At 40.3% G+C, this 22,366-nt stretch overlaps 1 protein-coding gene across 1 annotated transcript in view; it reads left to right on the plus strand.

Moving 5' to 3' along the window:
* Positions 1–770: 770 nt before the first annotated feature.
* LOC124172978 (trafficking kinesin-binding protein milt) overlaps positions 771–22,366 on the plus strand; it is a 251,480-nt gene continuing 229,884 nt past the window's right edge. Inside the window, exons 1-2 of the mRNA XM_046552508.1 lie at positions 771–1,043; positions 20,727–21,075. Coding sequence (XP_046408464.1) covers positions 1,032–1,043; positions 20,727–21,075 — 361 coding nt within the window. The 5' untranslated portion in view covers positions 771–1,031. The remainder of the gene's footprint in view (positions 1,044–20,726; positions 21,076–22,366) is intronic.

Genomic DNA, 22,366 nt, shown 5'->3' on the forward strand with positions numbered 1-22,366 from the left:
ACAGTGTTGAGAACGAGTCGGAAGGAGAAGTAGACCTTTTTTCCTCGAGTGGGGGCCATAAACGTGTGTTGCAAAGAAAATATTCCTCAGACGAACTCCGTATTCGCAACCCCGACCTTGCGCCGTTGGGTGGTGACAGTTTAGGCGAGTTGCGTCTGCAGTGCGTGTCGGAATCGAAGAATATAGAACATTTGGAAGGATACGAGAACTGTCCTCAAAGCTCTCAGGGTTTAATGAAGGAACCTGGAGCTGATTCTGAAGTTTTGACCCATAGTGATAGCCAGACTAGAGTTTTACCGGGGGAATATTCCGTAAAAGATGTACGCTTGTACAGTTCTGACCACAGCTTGATCTCTGGTGACAATTTTGGTGCTTTACGTGACCAATATGCGGTGGAACCTATTCATACAGTTTGTGAAAGTGGTGTTCCGAACGACAACTCGAGTCTGACTGCTTCGAAGAACGTTGTTTCCTTTCGTAAAGGCTCGCTTCCGTTGAATAGTGCGGTCGAGGCTATTCTTCTGTCTCCGGCGAAGAAAACCCGGTGCTTGGAACTCCGTGAGGAGAGCGCGAAGGATTTTATGGGATGGCAAAGCCCTTACGGCGATTCCGACTGTTTCAGCGTCGAATCCAACTATGGTGACAGCAGCGACGACTTCGACGATCGCTACGATAGTTGCAGTGACTTCAACGACAGCAACGGTGACTTCAACGATCGTTGCGCCGACTTCAACGATCGTTGCGCCGACGTCAACGAGTTTGACGAATCGTTGAGTTACGTTGGTGACGGTGCGAATCCGGTTAACCGCCGGTCAAGTTTCGCGGAAGATGAAGTGTTTCCGTGGAGAATCGGTGCTTATCCCTCTTTGCGTGGACTCGGTTTCTCACCGGCTGGTAGCTATGAGTCTTTGCACAGCCTCGGTGACGACGAGCCTAGTGGTCACAAGACAGCGGCCTCTTTGACGGACGATCCGTTGGAGTTTTGCCGGCTTCGGAGGAGGAGCTTGAGCCTTGGGGCTGACGCTGCCTCGATGTCTGAAGAGGTAAAGTTAATATCCTTATCTCAGGTCTTTGTCGAAAGCGTCAGTAATGATGTGAACTTTGTGTTTAGTTCACTTGATGACGTAGGACAGAGATACAGTAGATTCCGTTTAATGGGTCCACCGGTTATTTGGGGCAGCCGCTTAATTGGGGCAGATCTTGAAGAGCAGAACCCAACAGAGGAATATCCCAGAGTATTCTCCGCTTTATTGGGCCATGGGTCGGCGACATAGATTCTATACTCGCGACTAAATTAAAATTTTTGTTTTCAGAATACTATTTTTTAATATTTTCCTCCTTTGATTTACTCTTTATTTTTCACAAATGTTCCTATTCTTACCCTATTTTGAAAGTTCTTGTTGTTATACTATCCGCAAGAGAATAGGACGTTTCTTAAATAGGACTTAGTAAAAGACATTCATCCAGCGTCGCCCGAGGCTGTGAAAAAAATATTTTTGACTAAATTGTTATACTTCTTAAAAATTTTAATAAATTAACTAAACTCGCTGATCTATTAATCAAATTAATAGTTTAATAAACTTATGTTGCATTATAAACATTCTTTAGTCTTCTTTCTATCATTTTAACGTTTGTTTATGCCCATATACAGGATAGTTCGCCTAATTGGGGCAAAGTGCACAAGTCCCGATGTGTCCCAATTAACCGTAATCTTCTGTATCTATTTTTTAGGTCTTTATCAGGTTTTTTTGTAATTTGCGACTGCGTAGGTTTCCGCGGTGTCGAGGTTCCAAAATCTCCATTCTTCCGGTCTGCTACCGCGTCTGGTTGTTTGTTGATGACAACAGTTTCCCTGGCACTGCTGCCAGCGTCTTCAGGTCGAGGATGCCGATTGGTCCACGATTTTTGTCATCGTTATATGGGGCAGGGTTCCCACTAGGGTGCCTCGTTTTGCCACTAGGATTTTATAGGATCGAATCGTAATACCCGGGAAAAGTCGCGTATCCGGGTGGGTAAATACCCACCTGTTCCCAAAGCCATCCCAAAATGAAATTTATACCAAAGATAGAATGCATTTAACTGTTAACATATATTTTTCCGAGTAAAATTTAAGATACACATTTTTAGATACTCGAGGTCAAAGGTCACATGGTGTGACCTCGGAATAAAAAAATCGGCATCTTAAAATCTGACATTTTTTACAGAAACCATGTTCCTTTAGCTTTAAAATGAGACCAACAGGAAGTTTCTACCGCAATTATTAGCTAAGTTATGATTTATTTTTGTAGAGCATGACCGGGAAAATTTTGCATTTTTTGTCATGTTTGCAACCCTGCTGCGTGCATACCGTGTATAGCCGAAGGTTAAAATTTTGTGTATGAGTACAATTCCATGTACTTAAACATCCTACCAAATTTCAAGCAAATCTGAGACGGTCGGGTTGAAAAGTCCACTTTTCTGTGATGATTTGGCATGGAATGACCCTATTACAGATATGATTCTTTTTCAAAATCGGTTAATATCTTCTGTAAGCCATTTCGTCATGAAATTTCGAAATTTTTAAAGAAAATCAATAAATATGTAAATAATTTTAATTTGGTTTTAGCAAGCACTTATTTTTTCAAATGGTGAATAGCATTGGTCTTACCTTGATATTTTAGACCAAATATGTCAGCTCCATTCCTTATAATAGGGTGGTTTCCTATTATTTTTTTATTGCCTAAATCGAAAGATTATTACTCCTGGAGTACGTATTTCACGCTTTTAGATTTTTAAATGACGATATCTATTTTTCGCGATTAAATGAAAAGTGAAAATTTTCAAGCGCGCGAAAACGCGACGCGTAAGTATGAATGCCGGGAAATCTCTCCGTGTGACGTATTTCTGGCTCCCGCTGCCGCCCTGTGAGGTGACCTTGAGGCGAGTTGAGCGCTGATACGATGCAGGCTGCTAGCGGGTTGCTGAGTACCCTGCTGGCTGGTAGCGCTTGGCTTAAATAAGGATTATTAATACCTTATCAAATGAAGAAAACTTTCCGACCTTAGCCAGTTTTAATAAGTGATTATTAAGACATGTTTCCCTGAGCTCTGTGCCTCATGCATGCATTGGTAACCTCAAACGATGTATAACTCCTATCTTCTCGTATAGACACCAAGTCCCTGTGACGTCACGTGGAGTGGCATCGCATGGGCGCCAATCTGGCCCTTTTCAAATGAGGATAAAAATGGACCATTGCCATTCGTCTAAACCGGTATTTCTAAAACGAAATAATTCGTATATTATGAATACACCAATGGTTGGTAACGAATCGCAATCAATGCCTTTCGTTTTCTTTGATGAAGGAAACTACCCTATTATCGAGAAAATGACATTTTATTGTGTTCCCGAAAGCGGTTTTCGTGGGCAGGCAACCCGCAACACACATTCTCATTCTACTCTATGCATGCGATAAATGACGCGAAATAGAGATGTTTTTCAGTAAAAACGAACAGAAGATATTAAACCGATTTTGAAAAAAAATCATATCTGTAATACCCACCCGGGTACGCAACTTTTCCCGCGGGTATTACGATTCGATCCTAAAAAAAAGTGACAAAACGAAGGCACCCTAGTTCCCACTCAGCCGTGAAAACCTTAAAACCGTGAATAAGCCGCGAATTTCGTTTACCGCGAAAAAACCTGGAAATAGCCGTGAATTTCGTCATAAAACCTTAAAAATCTCTCAAACCTGATTGTAGAAACACGATAGATGGGTTAAAAAAAAACGATATTTCAATCATGTTTCAAGGTCATTCACGTGCAGGCAATGTCCACGCATTTACCTACACACGTCTATTCGAAAGCGCAACTATTAATTGGTCCATGTGCCATGACAGCACATTGACCTTAAGCCTGCGATTGGAGGATGTTAATCCTGGCAAAAAATCAGGACCGTCTTCACTTCCCTACTCTCTCCATTTTCCCACTCACACCCTTTTAGCAGGACCTGAATTTTGCTAACGATAGGTGACATCATGAGAGATAGCACTTTCATTGCTGCGTTTGCATTCAAGACATTCGTTGCGTTTGTTACATTTTTAGTTAATGTGCGGCCGATGGTTGTTACGTGATCAATATTTCTGCCTAAAATGCCTTATCCATAAACCGTGAATTTGATGACATTTAGACCGTGAAAACCTGGAAAAAGCCGTGAATTTTATAATGTAGTTGGAGTGGGAACCCTGTCCAGGAGTAGTAATCTTTCGATATAGCCATTAAAAAAAATAATAGGAAACCACCCTATTATCTGGAGGCGCTTTTTCCGTGTCTGTATCTCGGTAAAAGTTCCGCCATCTAGGACTGACAATTTTTGGACTTACAAGGGGAATACACGACCTTCGCATCGCCGATCGAGCTCAAATTTTGCGAATCGGTAGTTTATGGGTACAAATGTAATATGCCGAAGCGAGACGACGCACTTCTCGTAAAATTCCGAGAAAAAAGCAATTAAAAATCGTTAAAAATGAAGGTACGCTATATAAGCTGTTTTGAACTCCCTTGATAAACAATAGGGCGACAGCCTAGTGGACACGGTGTCCGGCTGTGGAGGTGAAGGTAGCGAGATCGATGCTCGCTCAGGGAATTTTTTTTCGTGTTAATTTTTAAGAATTTTATTGTTTAAATTTTTAAAGTTCGTTTTCTTATCTTCGTTACTACTATGGAATATATTTTTAAAAGAGTTTTTTAAAATATTTAAATCAGGAATGGGTCAGCTTGGGATTAGGAACTGAGGATGAAGGGTGGATAGAAACCCGGCGTCGGCATTAGCCTGCTCTTAACGAAAGGAGCCAAGGGGACCACGGCTTAACGTCCCATCCGACGGATGGTGTACTGCACAACTAGTGTAATCCACATTACACGCAGGGATTGAATTTAGGAATGCCCCTTAATTCTCTACCGAGATTTGGATGTGGAAGGCCAGGACACTGCCTCACCACTCCAGTTAATCCTTTATTTGCAATTTTCAGGATGGAACTCATCATAAAGACATGTAAAGCAAAGTGATTTGCGGCACCACGAACAAGTAGAAAAGGCGTTTTTTCCACAACTGCAACGACTGTCCATAATTTTTGAAGGAAAACACACGTCATTTACATATACAAAAAATTGTCTCGTGCCAGCGAGCTTCGAAGCAAACATGCATGTTCAATAATTTTCCCGGAAACATATAATGTTATGTGGGTACTTGATTAACCTGTAATAGAAGAATCGAATAATTGGGGAAAGTTTTGCAAATTTTTTCCCTTTTTCGCGGCCGACGGGCATGAGCGGAAAGGGGTGATGTATGTGTATTTATGACCGGAATCACTTTTGTATGTGTTTGGTTTGTTTTCTGTTTTTGAGTTTATTTGTTGTGTTTTATTTGTCTGTGAGCATATTTATTTTTGTTTTGATTTTTTTTTGCTGATTTGATACTATGGTGAGGAGAGATAAATAGTAGATTGTTAGGCAGAGAGCCATCTTGGAGTGAATGTACATAAGATACAGTGTGTCAAGTGATATTTTCCTTTGGTTTAATCGCTTTGATACGTTAGGGGTACACACTTCTTTTGAACATAGAGACTCTATCCTTGGATATTCCTACAGATGAGTTAACGTGTGCGTGGCACTATTGCTGGGAGCTGCTCATCGATAAAAATTATATTAGCTGCGAACCACGCGTTCAACATTCCGATAGATCAGCCTTTTCTGCTTGTTCGTGGTGCCGCAAATCACTTTGCTTTGCATGTCTTTATGATGAGTTCCATCCTGAAAATTTCAAATAAAGGATTAACTGGAGCGGTGAGGCAGTGTACTGGCCTTCCACATCCAAATTTCGGTAAAGAATTAAGGGGCATTCCTAAATTCAATCCCTGCGCGTAATGTGGATTACACTAGTTGTGCAGTACACCGTCCGTCGGATGGGACGTTAAGCCGTGGTCCCCTTGGCGCCTTTCGTTAAGAGCAGGCTAATGCCGACGCCGGGTTTCTATCCACCCTTCATCCTCAGTTCCTAATCCCAAGCTGATCCATTCCTGATTTAAATATTTTAAAAAACTCTTTTAAAAATATATTCCATAGTAGTAACGAAGATAAGAAAACGAACTTTAAAAATTTAAACAATAAAATTCTTAAAAATTAACACGAAAAAAATTCCCTGAGCGAGCATCGATCTCGCTACCTTCACCTTCACAGCCGGACACCGTGTCCACTAGGCTGTCGCCCTATTGTTTATCAAGGGAGTTCAAAACAGATTATATAGCGTACCTTCATTTTTAACGATTTTTAATTGCTTTTTTCTCGGAATTTTACGAGAAGTGCGTCGTCTCGCTTCGGCATATTACATTTGTACCCATAAACTACCGATTCGCAAAATTTGAGCTCGATCGGCGATGCGAAGGTCGTGTATTCCCCTTGTTAGTCTCCGAATGATTATTAGAGGTGGCTAAGTTTTGTTCTCAAAATGCACTGCATTAAGTGATAAATTCTATCATAATCATTAGTTTTCCGGCGGTGATTGTCATAGGATTGTTTTAGCGATAATTCTATTAATGTATAACCTCTGTGTCTGATAGCCACTTTACTAATAGGAATATCCTTGAAAATATTCTTTTGTACTGTAATTGTTGGATTTCTATTGGCTATAATAAAATTAAATACCGTTATAAGTGCAGGTAAATGACTATTTCACCCTCATAAAATTTTATCTTCAGCTGAGCTTCTTGTAGAACGTAACCGTAGTGATTGATAATAATTTTCTCTAGGAGAATATTTTTGAGACATAACTTCGCGAAGCTTACAAATGCAGTAAGAAAAAAATGCTTGCATTGTGCGATAAATTGTTTATTTTAACGTATTAACGAGTTATAACGAAAAATTTCACCACATACTAAGCGTTGACCCTTATGGGTCAATGCTTACTATGTGGCGAAGTTTTTGGTCAAAACTCATTAATTTTTCTCAATGTTTTGGTGAAAGTGGGCGTGGCTTGTCCTACGTAAGCACCCCCATTCCAAAAGGTACCAAAGAAGCACCCACACTGCGCTCAACGCTCGGGACCAGTGGTGCCCCCTCCAGTGTAGGTATTTACAACCTTCTTTGCCTTGTCTACACTACAGACTGAACTTAAGTGACTTCACTTAAGTCTAATCCTAAGTGTGGTGCGGCAGCTGCACTTAAGCTTTAAGTCGACTTCAGCGTCGTGATTGTCTATATCGGGAACCAGTTATGTTATTATTGCATATTTATATTAGTGATAATGGTCATATTAAGTTAAGACATATACCATTGGAAAGAAAAAGAAATGCACATTCTTATTCTTGCAATTGAATTACGTTTTCAACGTGATTTACGGTGAATTTAGAAAAAAAACATTAAAAAAAAGGTTGAATTTAGAAAAATACATCGAAAGAAAGCTGAAATGTTAGCGTTTTTGGCTTACTGTCCCCTTGACTACCGTCAGTATTGTTTATGTCGTTTGAAATCTTTTTCTATCACGATAAATTATGAATTGGGATGTTTCAAGGGGATGTATTACAACCACGAATACCTATTATTCCGACAGATGCGCCAATTGAATACAAGCGGGTTCAATTTATAATTAGATTGGAATTCGCAATGACAAGTCTCGAGGCCAAACGATGCCTTTTTGTGGCTTTGAGGCACTCCGTGTTCTTCATATGGTCAATTATACGTGGCATGTTCACGTGTGGGTAAACAATTCAGTAATTTTTTTGCTAAAGATAGATTTACTAAAAATATCGTACACTGCATTTGACTCAGAAGCTGATAAAGTTATTTTTTTAATGGCGATAGTTTGTGATAGAGATGTAATTTGAAATTTCTGGATTACTAGCAGGCCACCCGTAGTTGCTCAGGAAATAATTTTAATTCGAGTTGAATTAGCGCAACGTGGATTATTGATTGAATATGATAAAATCTATAATGAAGTAGAAAGTACTCTCGCCTTTGTGGCTTGAGGAAAAGACGCGAAAAGGTTTTGTCAACACGAGAGATAACTAAAATTAAGTTTGCGAAGGAAACCCAGACGACCATTATCGCCTCCCATTCGTCACTTGTTTCCCGGAACTTTTAGCTGCCTTCACGAGCTAAAAGGAGACAAAATTCTCGTCACGCCCTTGTGGGAAACCTTTTCCTTGAAATAAAACTGGGAAGGAAATATGTTAAAAAATGTTGCTACCCAGCTTGCCGTCTCAAGAGCAGGGATGTCAATGGAAACTAAACGAAAGTGAAAACCAGTCAAATTTCAATAGTTTCGTTCCCGGGAACGGAATATAGAAAAGAGACAAAATGGATTTTAACCCATGGAGCTAAACTCAGGATCGGAACGAAATCGGAGTCAAAACTACATCGAGTCGAAACGTAACTAAAAATCTGTGACGAAACTAAACGCAGATAATGTTTCGCTCCATAAGGACCACGTGCTTCACCTTCGAACGGTTTAGTTACGACCCACACACCGAGCACTATGTATGATCGAATCTACATCTACATAATACCCTGCGAGCCACCTCTAGGGTGTTTGGTAGGGGGTGATCAATCACCAGCATGCAGCATGCATTTGGACTCCCACATGCGCACCACACCGTCCAAAAAACGTCCCGTATACTAACAAACTATACTACTATATAAGTTGTTACAAATGATAATTGAATTAAGAAACATGCATTAAGTTTTACATAGGTTAGTTGGCTACACTACAAGTCATGCAATCTATTTACGAGTTCTATTGCTGCCGTTATAATCTCTTATTGATCGTGGAAAAAATGACATTCGGAATCTGTCTGTTCTGCAATCTATCTCTCTTATTTTATTAAATGATCTGATCTTCCGTAGTATGTTGGCGTCCGTAAGATATGGTTAACTTGAATGAAGTAGAAGTTCGGCCGACCGGCATTAGATGCATGGGGCACTCCTATCTTTACCACTAACAGGAGAACGGTGAACGCACAATGGCCATTCGATGTTTAAGCGCTCTGCACGTATGTCAAACCTAATGGATCGAAACTATTCTCTCTTTTCCACCTCCACTCAACTTTTGGTATTGAAACTCAATTATGAGCAGCGAACTTATGTTCATTTTCCGCGCAACAATACTCCCTTGTCATGGAAACGAAGTCGCGTTCTCCTCTCACTTATAGTGTTTTTCATATTGTTTGTTTTTGTATTATTATAATGTTCACACGAGCTAGCTGCGCCCGCTCCCAGCGGGCTTCCCCCGCTCTTTTCAATGCAGGTCCACAGAGGGATAGGCGCGTTTCTAATTTTAAAATGTAGAAAAAAAGGCAGGGTCTTATGTACAAATTTAATTGGAATGTTCATGTACAAATTGAGGTCAGAGGACCTCTTTAAACACAACATTGGAAGTAATTACACTATCCTCTGTTAAACGCACATGATGACTCATACTTACGTATCAACAGGAGACTTGAATGTGGAATCAGCCGCATTTTGATAAAAGTCATTTAAAGTATGCGAGATATTGTTGCCAATGAACAAATGTATCAGTTTGTGCGCCCTTAACGTCAGGAATATTTATCGGTTTTTGTTTCTTTTTGTTTTTTTAATTATTTAAATACCAATTTTAGGAAACAGTAGCAATATTTAGGTTGTAAGATATGCCGTCGCATGTTCTCTGATAAGTTCTGTGTACTTTGGTACCTCATTTGTAGAGTTTGGTTGCGTATAAGTTGAGAAAAAGGTGTCTATACAGTAGAAATAATACAGAGGATTCCCGGGAGTAAAGTTTCGTCCCGGGTCGAAACTAAACTCCTTGGTGATTTTTAATATCGTGCGAGAATGAAACTAAACCTAAAGGCCTGTTTACACGGTACATTAACACGTACGGGTTGATGTCTAAATGTATGAACGCGAGAATGAACGCCAAAATGCACCGTGTAATCACGCAACTTCTTCGGATGCATGCACAGAAAATAGAACCTGTTCTAGTTGATGCGTAGTTTTCCGCGGCGTTGTCTAGATGATGTCCTTATGTTTCTGTGCGCATCCAGGAACACAGAAGAGCCACAAGAAATAAGCAATTTCAGCTCTCCGCCATTGCGGAGCATGCATGGAGCGAACCCGGGCACCAGATACTGTTTGACGAAGCAACAGTTCTTGCAAAAGAAAATAGATATTATCCCAGGCTAATAAAGGAGGCTATCGAAATAGTCATGACACCGGAAAACATGAATAGAGAAGACGGCTACCCTCTCCACAGCTCGTGGAAGAGGGTCAATCGAGAGAAAAGAAGGTGGACCAATCAGCATCCAGCATGAAAAAAATTGGCGCCAAAAATGAACTACATAAGTCACCAAAAATTGAATCCCGACATCGACCTGAAGACGCCGGTTGGAATACCGGAGAAACTGTCGTCACAAAGAAAATCCACGCGGTGAAACCCATAAGCATGGAGACAGAACCTGTTCTAATTTGGTTCATGCATTCGTTCATGTTCCGTTCCGTTCCACAAAAATCATTCACGCAAACGTACAATAACTCGTACGTGTTAATGTACCGTGTAAGCAGGTCTTAAGCCTCGTATTTTCGTTTCCCTCGGGGTCAGGGACGCCGACTTACAAAAAATTTTAGGGGGGCCCAAACCGGGATCTTTCCCCGAGAAATTTTATAAAGGCCGTTTTACACGGTACACGGAATTGCGCAGGTTAGAGCTGCATTAATTTCTAAAATGGCGTGGAATTGCGCGAATGCATGAACGAAATTAGAACGGGCTATTTTGCCGTCTCGCATCCACGCATTCTCGCATGCGTTCTAGCAATTCACCGCTTTACACGACGCAATTTTTATTGCGCCTTCACAAGTACGTCAGACTGCGCAATTCAGTGTACCGCGTAAAACGGCCTTAAGTAGTGAGTTTTAAGTTTTTTAAGCATTTTAGAATGGTCATATGATTAACATTAGAACCCTGATAACTCGAACCTCGATACATGGACACTACGGGGAAAATCAACAAGCCTGGCACATTTTTTCCTCATACCTATAACGAATTTTTGAGGGGGCTCAGGCCCCCTCAGGCCCCACGGAGTCGGCGCCACTGCTCGAGGTCGAAGCGAAACATTTTCGTTTCGTTTCACTTGCCATCCTTGCGTAAAAGACGATTGGTCTTTCAAGACAGTAATGGACGGTGTAGAGGTGGTATCAACTCATGGTGTCTGCGTTATTGTCAACGTTAGAGCATCTGATATTAGCTTCTTTTCTGCATGTATATCTTTCACCGGGAATTCCACGTGCCTCTCCGTGCTTCAGCGCGAACTTCTCCTTGAACGGGAATTTTTTGAACGGACGTGGGCCAGTCACGCTGCCTTGAGGTACCCCTCCAAGGCCGTAGCCAATGAACCCTCCCGTCTATCCGTTAATGGTTTCCGCTCCGATAAATGAGAACCAATTAGTCCACGATTTAAGGATGGTGGTGGTTCTGCTTCGGCGGTAGTTGGTCAATGAAAACTGTTGCTCATTTATTAATTTGGGGTACGTTAGTCAGCGGAGGGATTTTAAATTTTGGATCATCATACTTTAGATAGCAAAAAATGAATTCAAGTATTCGAATTAACAATAAAATAATTATATCCGCAGATGATTCCGTCATCTATCGCAAAATAAGTGATACTCTGACTGAAATTCTGCTCTAACGTTCATTTGAAGAGCCGTGAGTGAGGACTAGAATTTAATCTGAGCAATTGCACGGCGGTACATTTCTTGCGAAGGTCGTCCATGTAATATCGTCCAATTGTCATAATCATGTCTATGCTGGGGATGGTATTAACGCTTCCGAGACATTGCCTGCAAAACGATGCTTAAATCGAAAGATTATTACTCCTGGAGTACGTATTTCTTGCTTTTACATGTTTAAATGACGATATCTATTTTTCGCGATTGAGTAAAAAGAGAAAAATTTCAAGCGCGCGAAAACGCGACGGCTAAGTATGAATGCTGGGAAAAGCCTGTGTGGCGTCATTCTGGTTCCGGCTGCCGCCGTGTAAGGCCGCCTTGGTGCGAGGCTATGAGCGCTGCTACGATGCAGGCTGCCAGCAGGTAGCAGAGTACCATGCTAGCTGGTAGCGCTTGGCTTAAATAAGGATTATTATTCCCCTATCAAAGGAAGGAAACTTTCCCAACTTAGGTATTTTTAATGTGTGATTATTAGGACATGTTTCCCTGAGCTCTGTGCCTCATGCATACATTGGTAATCTCAGAAGATTTAAAACTCCTATCTACTCGTATAGAAACTAGGTCCCTGTGACGTCACGTGGAGTGGAATCGCATGGGCGCCAATCTGGCCTTTTCCTAATGATGTTAAAATTGACCATTAACATTCGTCTAAACTTGGATTCGCCCAACACCGTCGCAGAGGCGGGCGGGTCCTACTACTAGCGAAACCATAATTTAATATCTCTACTGAAAGGAAAAAAATTCCCTATGAGGAAGGAAATATCTACGATTTTCCGTAGATCCCCTCATTGCACAGTAATAATGCACCATTTCCTACCCATATTGCTAGTGCTTGAACCCAGTGGTGGATCTGTTTGGGGGGGGGGCTTAGGGGGTAATAACCCCCCTTGTGTGTTCAATTTACACTAGAGAGAATTGTTATTTTTCTGACCCTTAATTCTTTATTTATTTATTTTAGGAGTTGCTCACTTACAGAATTTCTGCCAATTTATAGTGACGCAGTAACGAACTTGAAATTTTAACATAATCTGAAATAAGAGTACAGGCATAAGATAGTGAAGAACAAAATAGAAGGCCCGAGGAAAGGGAGGTGGAGAGGGAGGTTTATTTATTAGCCGAGGAATTGGACATGGCGAGTTTGATAAATGAGTTTAAGGGCAGAAAAAACGGGTCAATATTGTCTGGTAATGAATTGAGCAGGGAGCAAAGGCGGTGTTGGAGTGAGCGCTCAACGAGGGTTAGGCCGTTTTCCAATTCGCAATTATTCAACCTTCGTGCACACTTTTCGATCGTCAACTTACGGATGTGACGACAGCAAGGATGGATCCAATCGGCGAGGGCGCTAGGGAACGAAGGGTAACCTCGAACGATAACCTCGTAACCTCGGACCTCACGTGGGGAACACATATAAAGAATATTTGCGGCATAGCCCTGAAGAAATTAGGATTCGTCAAGCGTATTGTGGGAAGATTTTCGGATGAGGAACTAAAAGAAAGGTGCTATTTCGCTCTCGTCCGACCGCACCTTGAATATGCAGCGAGCGTATTGGATCCGGTGCAGAAAGATTTAATCCGCGAACTGAATAAAATTCAAAGGAAGGCTGCGCGTTTCGTTAAAAACCGCTACGGGCGTACAGACAGAGTTACACAGATGTTGAGCGAATTAGGCTGGGAGCCATTGGAGACTCGGAGGCTGCGCGCTAGGCTTAGATTGCTTGAACAATTGAGAATTGATATCTTTAAGAGCGACACAGAGAACATAATATAAGAGCCACACTATATTTCCAGTTCCGATAGAAGCGACAAATTAAGAGAGATGTTTTGCCGGACGGATAAAAATGGGAATTCGTTTTTCCCCCGAACCATAAAGGACTATAATATACGCTGCTAGTAGTCCCAACCTCGTTAGAGCCCTTCATTTTTTTATAGCTGTAAACGGCTGGTGTCCTAACACCCCCTGCCACACGCCTTTTAGGTGGCTTGCGGGGTATTATGTAGATGTAGATACATGAAGGGTAAAGTGAACAAGGGAACGCGAATGCTCCCTCGTTGACTTACCCTCGTAGAAGTGGACGTGAAAATGGCAATGGCAATGGAAAACTCAAAAAATCTTGAATTGGAGTTGTAAGTAATTTTGTGTTTATTATGTGAGCTCCTTTGCGTACTATTTATATCGGCATTGAGAATTCTTGCTCTTCACATGCAAAAATATAAGTATAAAGGTGAAATTGATTCTCAAATCAACCACTAAAAATGTCCTAACACTACCCCGTGCGTCACATTTCGTTACTGTCAATAGTTCGCATTATTTCCGTTCACACTTAAGGGCGCCAGTAGAGCATTAGTAAGGGAGCAGGGTGCAAGGGAGAAAGGGAACAAGGGCATGAGTGTGCATACTGCGTGGATTTGAAAACGGCCTTTGTCTGTTACAGTAGCCTCACGTGGACTGGTGGCCCAGCACCGCGGTCGTCTGCTTCCTCATAGTTTTTAATATTCATAGGCAAATAGCTTATTACTTAAGTGTTATGATATTAGGAAATTCGTTTTACCTCATCTTTAGATATGGAAAATTTTCGGATTGACTCACCACTTATGTAACTATGTCGGGAGACAATGTTTGCCGCTGAACATACCCACTTACCTGTAAAGAAAAACAAAATAAAATTAATTTCAAGTCACGTAAACATTTGCAAACAAAATAAATAATTAGATAAACAATTATAAACACAAATTTAAATCCTTAAATAACAACAAAACGTAATTATGTTGAAATGTACACATGAATGAACGCATACCATTATCACATAATTCTTCAAATATTACACATGATAACAATAGAGTGGTTTCCTATTTTTTTTTGATTTGCCTAAATCGAAAGATAATTACTCATGGAGAACGTATTTCACGCTTTTAGATTTTTAAATGACGATATCTGTTTTTCGCCATAAAATGAAAAGTGAAAATTTCATAAATATCATTTCAAAAAAGTGATAATAGGATAGGCGTATGGAGTAAAGAATGTGTATGAGTGGGTCGGCACTTCTGCTGGTAATTTATGCACCCACTCAGCCCCCCACCCCTTGTCCATACTCTTGATCCGACAATGCTCGAAACATCCCTAGTTTAAACAATAAAATGATATGGTACCTTTTCACACGATCTATTCAATACGACCGGTTTCGTCGCAGAGGCGACATCATCAGGTACAGAAATCGTTTTATTAACAGTTATTTTGTTGTTGCTTATCTGGTTGATATTACGCGTTGGTAGGGGAGAATTTTATTGTTCAGAATGGATTTTCACAAAGTAAAGTCAGAAACAATCGAGTTTATCCGTAGTTTAACCTATTCATGTGTTTTTTTTTTACAAAATACCACTTGTTCATATTACAATATTGAGCAGAGACCAACGACATGAGGATTTAATGCTTGTTATCAAGAGTAACCTCGCGAATGACGATCAACAAAAACCTTGACAATCAAATAAATAATATAATAATAAATTAATAAATTTAAAAAAATATATAGGTAATAATAAATGAAAATAAATTTAAAGTAATAAGCAATAAATTTTTAATTAATTTTAATTTATTTTTTATATTTTATTTTGAAATTAATTTTTTAATAAATTCTGGCATGCAATCATAACAGACGATGAAAGCTTGAGGAAAGTTAGACATATTGTAAGCTTATGGTTATATGAATCGCATTGTGATAAGAAAAATGAGGAGACGATTATTTTGGTGTGAACTGTAGACCGGGGTGATAAAGACAATTTTTTTTCTTCCGATAAAGATAACGGTTCGTTCTGAGAAGCTCTCAGATTTTAAATCATGTCAATCGTCAGGTATCAATTGGGTATTTACCTTCATCAAAGAAAACGAAAGGCGTTGATTGAGATTCGTTACCCACCATTAGTGTATTCATAATATACCAATTATTTTGTTTTAGAAATCCCAGTTTAGACGAATGGCAATGGTCAATTTTTATCCTCATTTGAAAAGGGCCAGATTGGCGCCCATGCGATGCCACTCCAAGTGAAGTCACAGGGACCTAGTTTCTATACGAGTAGAGAGGAGTTTTGCATCGTCTGAGATTACCGATGCATGCATGAGGCACAGAGCTCAGGGAAACATCTCTTAATAATCACCCATTAAAATTGCCTAAGTTCGGAAAGTTTCCTTCCTTTGATAGGGTAGATAATAATAATCCTAATGTAAGCCAAGTGCTACCTGCTAGCAGCCTGCATCGTAGCGGCGCTCATTTCCTCGCAACAAGGTGGCCTCACACGGCGGAAGCCGGAACCATAATGACGTCACACAGGCTTTTCCCATCATTCCTACTTAGCCGTCGCGTTTTACTGCGCGCTTGAAAATTTTCACTTTTCATTTAATCGCGAAAAATAGATATCGTCATTTAAAAGTCTAAGAGCGTGAAATACGTACTCCAGGAGTAATAATCTTTCGATTTAGGCAATAAAAAATAATAGGGAACCACCCTATTTGAAGACATCTACCCTTTATTTTTCCGTTGCTATCATTGTCTGTGCATCTTGCGTAGAGACTCTATGTAACTCATACCCTATATAATATCAGTAAATGAATTGTTTTCTTAACTTTCTGCTTGCATTCTTAGCTGTTAGTAGCGTCTTTTTTTTTTAAGCAGAAGCCCTCTTCGTCTGTGGTATGATGTGGACTATTTTTTTCTTGCTTCGTTCATTGCTGATGACTCGGTTATCTAGGTATCAGAACTATTTCATCTCCCCTATCTTTGTTTTACTATTTTCTCCTCTCTTTTGCGCCATACCAAAATCTGCGTTTTTATTTTTGTTTATTGGTAGTCATTTGAAAGAGAAAATTAAAAAAAAAATCAGTGTAGCTGTTATGAAAAATTGGTAAACGCATTACAGAAAGCGAAATTCTCTCAAATAGCGAAATTCTCTCAAATAGCGAAATTCTCTCAAATAGCGAAATTATCTCAAATAGCGAATTAAATGTGGATGACAAGCCTAAAATCAATGTTGAAGGAATTCTTCTCGGGTTTTCCACCGGTTGAGGCTTTCCATGGCCGACGTTTCGAGGCTCGACTCGAGCATCGTCATCAGGGCAGTTGAATTGTTGACATTGAAAAGATTTTTGTTTTTTTTTTGGCAGTTGAAAAAAAAAATTGGCAGTTGAAAAGTTGGAAAACCCGAGAAGAATTCCTTCAACTTGTTCGCCGGGAAAAACTTCGATCCTAATTAAAATCAATGGTTTGAAAACGGTCTTTCTTACTTCTATATTATCAAGTCTAATTTATCATGTTCAGATAAGGAGGTTATTATCAAATCATGGCAAGGACAATTCGTGAATTTTATTTTTTTTGTTTCTTGGAAGTAATGCTTATCAATTGCTTTAGAAAATGGATAATAAATGCTTAATTTATGATGCGATGGCAGGTGGAACATTCCGATAGCATCTGCGTATTTAAATGCTCATATGCCGTTTTTGATGAAATAAATATATGATAAGAAAATGTGTCCCTTCGGAATATTGAGCAGAAAAAAGATTAGATATGGTAATGGATTTTTAATTCAACATTTGTGACGGACAACAATCTTCTCAAGTCAACAACCCTACGATTGGTTTGACGCAGCTCTCCATTCCTCTCTCCTATCCGTTGGCCTTTTCATTGTGACGTATTTCTTCTCTTTTACATCCTTTATTACTCATTGTGGAAAAGGAACGACGAAGTGCTGGACATGGTTGGCGAGGAGAGGCAGCTTTTAGATGAGATACGGAGGAGACAGAAGGTATGGATGGAGTTAGTGCTTAGTGGTGAGGGGACGTTGAAAATGGTGCTAGAGGGTAGAATGTTAGGGAAACGAGGGAGGGGAAGGAGAAGAATAGGATTCTTAGATAGATTGAAAGAGAGTAGGCCTTACTGTGAGTTAAAGAAGTCAGTGCTGGAAGGAAAGGGAGGCTCCCAGATCACTTCTTGCGTACTCCATGGAAACCTACCTTAATCGGTAGAATACTATAAATAAATTACTCATTGTCCTATGTAACTCATTCGGGGCCGTCCCTTGCCCTTCTTCCCCTCCACCTGTCCTTCTACGATTATCTTCGTCAGGCCATCATGTCTCTTAATATGTGGCCAACTAAGTTGTCCTTTCTTCTGCTTAAGGCTTTTAAGAAGACTTCTCTTTTCTCCCACTCTTCTTAGCACTTCCTCGTTAATTACATCGGTGGCAAACGAAAATTGGAGAGGTTTCTCATTTGATATATACTTACGTGAAGTATATTCAACTAACATAATTAAGTATTAATAAAATGTAACAATATATGTCAGCTGGCTTGCTTGAAAATCACACTTGGATGCAAAAAGCAATGGTTACTTAAGTTACAGCCAGAAATATTTTTTTTATTATCACCGATGAAAAGAAGCAATAAAACAGAACATGATGAAAAAAATTCTGTGGGAGAGCCGAAACCAAAGTAGTACTTAATTAATAGTTGAACTTTGTGTCATCATTTTGTCTTATATAACACTTATCAGAAATCACTTCGCAAGCATTTTATATTTTGAAAATGCAATGGAAAACATAAAAATTATATATAAACCATTATAAATTAACAAAAATATTTAAATCATAAGAAAACATCAAGAATAAGTTCACCATTTTATCTTCATCATTCTTCTGTATAGCACCACATTTCGAATGCTTCTTGACCTCTCTGTTGATATCTGCGTCCAAGCCTCGCTTCCATAGAGAAACATACTCCATATGTGGCATCTGATGAATTGTTTCCTTACATCTATGCTTTTACTCTCAGTCATAAGAATATTGTTCTTTTTGTAGTAAGCCGTCTTCGCCTGCATTTTTCTACTGACTATTTCTTTCTTGCTTCGACCCACATTGGTATTTCGGCTTCCCAAGTAAGAAAACTCATTCATCCAGCAAGCTATTGCTTTCCTGGGTTAATGTTTATCTAGGCCTCATCTCTTTAGCTGCATACTATTGTCTCCATCTTCTTTTTGTTGATTTTCAGCTGACCAGAAGACAATATTATTGGAATATTTCCGTTGCTATCGACGAACGAATGTTTATTTATGCTCTGGGTAACCTGTAAGAGTAAAATTGAATTAATTGCACATCGTATCCTGCTCACAATCAGAAACACTTAAACTGAATTTTTTCAAAATATTCAATATGAGTGATGCTGAAATTACTTTCTCTTTTGAAATTCTAAAGGAATCATACCGAAAACTCTCAATAATAGATTGTTTTGAGAACAAATGAAGAAAACATTCGATATCATTATTTAAAAAAATATAAGTTTTAAGGAATATTTAAATCGTAAAGTACATTCATGAGAAAAGAATGTTTTGAAAACACAATAAGGAAATAAGGTAAGCAAACTTCACTGCGGGTCTAGAAATAACGGTATAATATTTATTTAAAGGATTGAATGAATTGTGATGACGTTCATATGCCGTTTCAGCTTAATAAGTTCATGATGGAATCAATTTTCCATTATAAATATTGAGAAGGGGATGAAAAGAGGTTGGAAGTTGCATTTTAATGCAGAAACAGATTCAGACGAATTTATTATTGACGAATATATATCTCCGTAGTTAATGATCATATGACGTTTCAGGTAAATAAATTGGTGATGATGTAATATTTCCGTTCGAAATATTTTGCAGTGGAGAATACAGATGGACTTGGATATTAAAGCCGATTCAAACAGCTGTATTATTATGGTTCCCAATAAAAAATATATTATTGTATTGCTATAATAGTATTTAACCTATTAAAGTGGGTCTACTTACGATGCATTCTTGGGAGCTTCCCTTTCCTTCAAGCACTACCCTCTTAAAATCACAATAAGGCCTACTCTCTTTCATTCTATCAAATCCAAAAAAAATCCTATTCTTTTGCTTCCCCTCCCTCGTTTCCCTAACATTCTACCCTCTAACACCATTTACACATCCCCTCCCCGCCTTCTGTCTCCTCCCTATCTCATCTAGAAGCTGTCTCTCTCAACCCACCATCTCCAGCACTTATTTGTACATCTCTGTCTACTCAACAAGTACTCGCTCCATCCATACATTCTGTCTCCTCCGTATCTCATCTAAAAGCTGCCTCCCCTCACCCACTATGTCAAGCACTTATTTGTACATCTCTGTCTACTCCACAAGTACTATATCGATCCATGCCTTAAGTCTCCTCCGTATCTCATATAAACGATGCCTCTCCCCACCCACCATGTCCAGCACTTATTTGTACATCTCTGTCTACTCCACAAGTACTCTCTCCATCCATACCTTCTGTCTCCTCCGTATCTCATCTATAAGCTGTCTCTCCTCACCCACCATGTCCAGCACTTATTTGTACATCTCTGTCTACTCCACAAGTGCTCGCTCCATCCATACATTCTGTCTCCTCCGTATCTCATCTAAAAGCTGCCTCCCCTCACCCACCATGTCCAGCACTTATTTGTACATCTGTCTACTCCACAAGTACTCTCTCCATCCATACCTTCTGTCTCGTCCCTATCTAATGGAAAAGCTGCCTCTCATCATCCACCATGTCCAGCACTTCGTCGTTCCTCCTCCTCTCCGTCCATTTTACCTTCTCCATTCTTCTCCACACCCACATCTCGAATACCTCCAATCTTCTCTCGTCCTCTTTCCTCAGTGTCCACGTTTCCGCACCGTAGAGAGCTACACTCCAGATCAAACTCTTCACTAACCTTTTCTTTAATCTCTTATATAACGATCCTCTCGAAAGCTCATTCCTGTTCATGAACGCCTCCTTTGCTAAATGCAATTCCCTTCCTAATGTCCTTAAAACTCTATCCGTTTCTTCATACGTACTGCCGAAATAGTTTAAATGCCCAAGTTTTTCACCACCAGCCGTTATCTTAAGTATCACATTCCTCGAGAAAAGTTAATAGTCTTTTTTGGTAAACATTTATCAATTTTTTCCTTTTCTTTCCCCATGTGTGGTGTGCAGTGCGGGGCTTCGCCTTGGGCCGGCCCTGGTGGTGTTGGCTTGGCCGTAGCTGCGCCGGGCCCTGCCCGGGGCGCAGTGAGCAGCCTTGGACGCGGCACTGGCAAGCTGGACGACCCCGCGATCGGCTCAGCCCACGAGGACGAAGGAGGGCGGCTGGGAAAGGAGGGCGGCTCGGAAACTTGGACCGCGCGGAGGAAGGCGGACAGCGGAGGGGACGGCGAAGAGGGCATTGTCGTCGCGTTGAGCGGTGGAGGGGGGAGGGGGGAGAGGAGGGCGCGCCTCGGCAGAGGCCTTAGGCCCAGCTGCCTGCCCGTGGCCGGAAGCAAGAGGGATGCAGAAACCATCACAGGTGAGTGTCACTTCCTCGCTTTCCACGTCAGGTATAAACCCCAAATTACAAGCAATGTTTTGTCAAATGTCCCGTAAAATTTTCCGTCAAATGTCCTATGAAATGTTCCTCCAAATTTCCCTGTTAATTTTTTTTAAAACCAAGAAGGGTGCATAAACCATCACAGGTGAGTGTCACTTCCTCGCTTTCCACGTCAGGTATAAACCCCAAATTACAAGCAATGTTTTGTCAAATATCCCGTAAAATTTCCCGTCAAGTATCGTATCACATTTTCCAGTGATATATCCTATCAACATTTCCTCCAAAATTCCCTTTTAATTTTTTTAAACCAAGAGGGATGCGTAAACCACCACAGGTTAGTGTCACATCCTCGCTTACCACGTCGGGAATATCCCCAAAATATACAGGCAATGTTTCTGTTAAATATCCTTTAAAAATTTTCCTGTAATATATCCTGTCAAATTTTCCTCCAAATATCACATTTAATTTTTTTAAACCAAGAAGGGTGCTTAAACCATCACAAGTGAGTGTCACATCCTTCCTTTCCACGTCGGGAATATCCCCCACGGGATGATGATACACGGAAATGACAAGTTTACACTCGTAAAATTTTATTTTCCGCCAAGCTTGCTGTAGAACGTAACAGTGGTGATTTACACTTTTAAAATGCTATTTTCGGCTGAGCTAGTTGCACAGCGAAACCGTGGTGATTGAAAATAATTTTTCCTTTGGGAAAAGATATTCGAGGCATTTATTCACGAAGACTTCCCATAATGAAAGGAAAAAGGTTTACTGTGTTCGTTTCAGATAGTTTATATTAACGTAACAACGATCATGACCGAATATTTCACCCCAAATAGTCAGCATTGACTCTTATGGGATTATTATCAATGTTCTGGTCAGAGGGGCATGGCTTTCCTACCCAAGCACCCCCATTCCGGCCACACTGAGCTCCACCCTCGAAACCAGTCATGCCCCATCCAGTATATTTACAACCTCCATGTGTAAGTTGTGTAGTTAAGCCTGAATCACACGATCATTTTTTTCGTCGCGAAAGTGATCACTATCGCGATCACTAGGCGAAATGATCGTCGCCGGCAATTGTTTTTCGCCTTAGCGATCGAGATGAGGATTCCCATCGCTATTTTTCATCATTTTTCATCACTAGTCCGGTCGCTTTTTCCGTCGCTAAAACCGTCACTAAAGGCCGTTTTACACGGTACACGGAATTGCGCAATCTGACGTACGGTCGAAGGCGCAATCAAAATTGCGTCGTGTAAAGCGGTGAATT

This window comes from Ischnura elegans, assembly GCF_921293095.1.
Source record: "Ischnura elegans chromosome 13 unlocalized genomic scaffold, ioIscEleg1.1 SUPER_13_unloc_3, whole genome shotgun sequence".
Lineage (NCBI taxonomy): Eukaryota > Metazoa > Arthropoda > Insecta > Odonata > Coenagrionidae > Ischnura > Ischnura elegans.